General features: G+C 29.4%; 1 protein-coding gene across 1 annotated transcript in view; it reads left to right on the forward strand.

The window, feature by feature from the left end:
- Window positions 1–988: 988 nt before the first annotated feature.
- Window positions 989–4,539, forward strand: part of LOC106474857 (calcium/calmodulin-dependent protein kinase type 1-like) — a gene marked incomplete at its 5' end in the record, with an annotated part of 24,599 nt that continues 21,048 nt past the window's right edge. The window contains 4 exons of the mRNA XM_013935554.2: window positions 989–1,131; window positions 2,824–2,898; window positions 3,199–3,337; window positions 3,859–3,886. Of these exons, the coding sequence (XP_013791008.1) occupies window positions 989–1,131; window positions 2,824–2,898; window positions 3,199–3,337; window positions 3,859–3,886 (385 nt within the window). The remainder of the gene's footprint in view (window positions 1,132–2,823; window positions 2,899–3,198; window positions 3,338–3,858; window positions 3,887–4,539) is intronic.

A 4,539-nucleotide genomic window follows, 5' to 3' on the forward strand; every position in this document is an offset into this window, starting at 1 on the left:
TAGAAGCGTTGCGTCATAGTAGTCATGTGACTCGCTGACGCAACAGTATTTTACAATAGTATATCATTTCAGTTAAATATTTCATTTCTTAAGCATGTGTTGAAATATATTATTTTTAGATACTAGCTGTGCCATATAACATAAACTGTTATGACAGTTATAAAAGAAATGCTTGCCTTAACTTGCTGAATATATCAGAATGTTATTTTAAAAAAAGGGTATTGTTACCAATTTTATTGAAACCATCACATACTTTAACACTTTTTAAGATACTTCTATTAATGATTCATATTCTAATACATACTACCTTTGGTGAATGTAAAATGAGTAGTATAGCATCCATAATGTGTATTCTAGTGTTAGTGCCCATTAAGTGAATTGTACGAAAATATATAAAAATATCTGTGCCATCTTGGTTGTAATTTCTCTATTGTTATTTTGATATTTTGAAGTGTTTTAAAGTACCTTTTATTTAAAGTATAACTTTTGCTGGGTTGACTAGAGACAGAAAAAGATACCAAAACTGTTTGTAGCTATTGTGTTTAGTGTTTTTAAAAAGGAAATCTTCTTAGTAACAATATTTTCAATACCGTATTATCTATGGAATTAATACCTCTCACTTTTAGCTTCCCTGCCCAAGCATGTTTCTTCAAACTGAAGTTTGAGATTATGAAATTAAGCACAACTGGAGTACAATAAAAGAATGTTTGAGTTTTTTAGATTCTAGAAATTTAGTCCATGTTTCCTCGCTGGTTCTCAAAGTTTCACATACATAAAATTTCTTTAAAACTATGTGTGTATGAACACTGTTATCTTTAACACCTGTTGTTCTTTTTTTTAAATAAGTTATCAATGTTCGAACTTCCTTACAGCAAGTGTAGAAGAAAATATTGAGAGAAAAGACAGTCATATTGAATCAGAACTTGTACTAATTCCATTGTTATTTATACTGTGCTAAAATGAGACAATCATCTAACATATTAACTTGCTTTTCAGCGGAGCCTTTTCCCAAGTGGTTCTGGCAGAAAGCAGAGATGTGCCCGATAAGCTTGTTGCCATCAAATGTATTGACAAGAAAGCCCTCAGAGGAAAGGAAGACTCCCTCGAGAATGAAATAAAAGTTTTAAGGAAGTACGTAAAGTTTTTGTGTTTACACAGATCTTTAATTCTGAATGTATGATCAGCTTGTATTGTACAGCAAGTTTAATGCTTATTTGCCCTACAAATGTGAGTTCTTTCTAATACAACTTTGTTTAATACCCATTTTAATGAATTAACAGTATATACTTGGAAGTTTGGAACAATGATAAAACTTCAGCTTGTGTTTGGAAGCTATTGTTGTGAGTTGCATAGAAATGATATTTCTACTTGTCAACTGTTACTAAGGCCATTTCTAACATTTCTCATATATGTATACTCTGATTTTATTGTTTAATGTGTGATCTGCGAAGGTATGATATGCAACTGAAGAAAATTAAATTTATGTTAGAATAACATGTTGTATTAACTGTCATAGTCTACATACCATAACTGAACATATTAAGTTTGTTTAGCCTAAAATGTAGGATGTATTACAAAGGGGGAGGGACATAAAAGGCAATGCATTTCTCAAAATTTTATGTGTTACTTATTCTGTTTAATACCTACTTTTCTTGGATCATGATATAACTGTTACAGTACTTGCTCCAGAGTATATTTTTGTGTAATATTTAGCTATATAATTAATATATATTCATTTTTAGCATGGCTGGAGCATGAATCGGGATATATTACAAAGTGTTAACACGGGCATCCAATTTTATCTGTGTTACCAATACACCATAAATGTGAGCCTCTCGTGTATCTCCGGTGCAATACTGAACTGTGAATTGTTACCCACCAATTGGGAAGCTCTATTAGCAACATCTTCTTGCTACTTGAAAAATATATAAAAAAAGTATTCATTACTATATGTTGTCTTTAAGGTATCAGCAAAATGCTACCAAAATTTAAAAAATTTTAACTCTGTTTTTGTAGTTTTGACTTTCTTGTTTCAATACTTTTTGCTGCATTGAAACTTTCTATGTTACTATAGGTGGCTAAGTGATGTATGTATGTATGTATATATATATATATATATGTGTGTATATATACATATTGATCCCTACTTGTCTTTATAAAATTTCAATTTTTTTATTGTACTTGTTTGTTTCATTTTTATTAGCTGTATTTTTTTGCACCAGCAATACTAAATGTGGGGCGCACTAATGTCTGATTTGATTTTATTACTCATCAGGATTTCTACCAGCCTACCCTCAAATCTAATTATATGCCCAAAATAGTGCATCATCCATTTTATGTATACATATACATACTAGTATCCTTTTCAGTACAAGAAAATAATCATTGGAACCCCAGATGGAAGTGTTCTATAAAAGAATTGGGGTGTTATGGTCTGTCATTTTTTCTGTATGCTTGTCTGGAAAAGTTGCTTGCTTATTTACTTAGATGAAAGCTCATTGAAATAGTGAACTTTTGATTCACTCCATAAACATGTATATAGCGATTTAGCCAGCTATTTAGTTTTGCTTCGCCAATACTGTGAAATAATCATTGGTAATATTCAAACATTTTAAAGGTGGTTTTAAATGGACAATTTTTATAGCTGCCATTTTGTTTCATCAGGATCCTATTAAGTACTACTGTACTTAATGATTTAGAGTAAAATTTTGTACAAAAATGTTATAATTAGCATAATTTGCTATCAAAAACATTAGTTTTTTTATAGTACATTTTCATGTTAAGTATTTGATGTATTCACTTTTTCTTTTGGGTTTTTTCTAGACTAAAACATCCAAATATTGTTCAGTTACTTGAGACATTTGAAGATAAGGGCAAAGTATTTCTAGTAATGGAACTGTAAGTATTTGCATTATTTTTAGTATTGACAAACTGTTCATCCACAAACTGATTCAGTTGTAGTAAAATGTTGTTTAAGTTCAGAAATCTCCAGAAACGTTATCTTTAAAAGCTAACTTTATATAATGTGCATATAAAATTACAAAACATTAATTAATTTTTACCTTTCCAAGACAATTTGTTTAAAAACTTCAAGAGTTTATCATAATTTTTTTGTTTTTTAAAACATCCAAACTTTTTATGTTGTTACTTAGTAAGGTTATAACAAGTCTCAGATGTCAACATGTTGATTCAATGCAGGGTAACAGGAGGCGAATTATTTGATAGAATAGTAGAAAAAGGAAGCTATACAGAAAAAGATGCTAGCCATTTGATTAAACAGATTCTGGAGGCTGTGGATTTCATGCATACCCAGGGTGTTGTACATAGAGACCTTAAGGTAATTAATAATTACACTTGTTTTTAGAAATAAAAACTACATTTTAGAAACAAAACTGTACTAAATACTGAAATACATTTATGTATTATTTAGCAGTGCAATTATGACATCATTGTGGTTACATTGAAATTGATGTTTTTAATAATTAAATATTTTAATGTCTGTGAACCAAGAGTCATGTGAGTATTTGATAAAAACACTTAAATGTATTACAAAACATTTTATTATAACCTAAGCTATCTATGAGTGTTACAAAATCTAAATTGGGTGGGGCTCTAAAGTTACTCAAAGTTGTTTTAGTTGTATTAGTACAAAATACCAGTAGTATATGAAGGGAATTTAATAAATTTGTAATTAGTTAATGTTTTTAGTAGTTGTATGTAAGGTTTTTTGTGGTGGTGTTGTGGTGGGATGGTATTAAATAGTAGTATATATTGTTCATAGAAATCTTCAGAAAAACACAAGTTGTGGCTTTAAATGCTTTTCTGCATTGACAACATGATGTCTCTTCATCTTTTCAGTCTCTAGATGTAGCACGATTCTTCATTGGTACTGATTTTATGATGACTTTCTTTCTAAATGCCACTGCAACATAATGGATAAATAGTCTTTCCCATGTTTTCCCATATGTTTGTATTTAACATTGGAGTTACATTTTGGCTTGTTTAGTTTTATAGTATATTCTTTTTAAGTGTACTTTAATTTTAACTTCTTTTTTTATTGTTATTTGATTGTTGTTTTTTTTTTGTTTTTTTTTTTTTGCTTTTTGTATTTGTTTGATATTGTTTGATTTATTTTATAGTAATAGACACCTTTCAGTGAGGAGGTTTGAGATTGTTCATATGTTTCCACAGTTGATATGTATATTTGATTATATTTGTTTAAATCTTTTGTAATTTTTATTAACTTCTGGTCTTTGAAATATACAGAATTCTGTCCTATTATTCTTAAGTAAACACTCACTGATTTTGTTAGACATTTATACATCACCAATCCATAGCTAGATCACCCCCATGATCCTTTTAAACATTTATAAATCACCAATCCATTGTTAGATCACCACCATGATCCTTTGAAACATTTATACATCACCAATCTGTAGTTAGATCACTACCATGATCCTTTGAAATATTTATACATCACCAATCCATAGTTAGATCACCACTATGATCCTTTTAAAAATTTATACATCACCAATCCAT

Source organism: Limulus polyphemus, unplaced genomic scaffold, assembly GCF_000517525.1.
Source record: "Limulus polyphemus unplaced genomic scaffold, Limulus_polyphemus-2.1.2 Scaffold7777, whole genome shotgun sequence".
Lineage (NCBI taxonomy): Eukaryota > Metazoa > Arthropoda > Merostomata > Xiphosura > Limulidae > Limulus > Limulus polyphemus.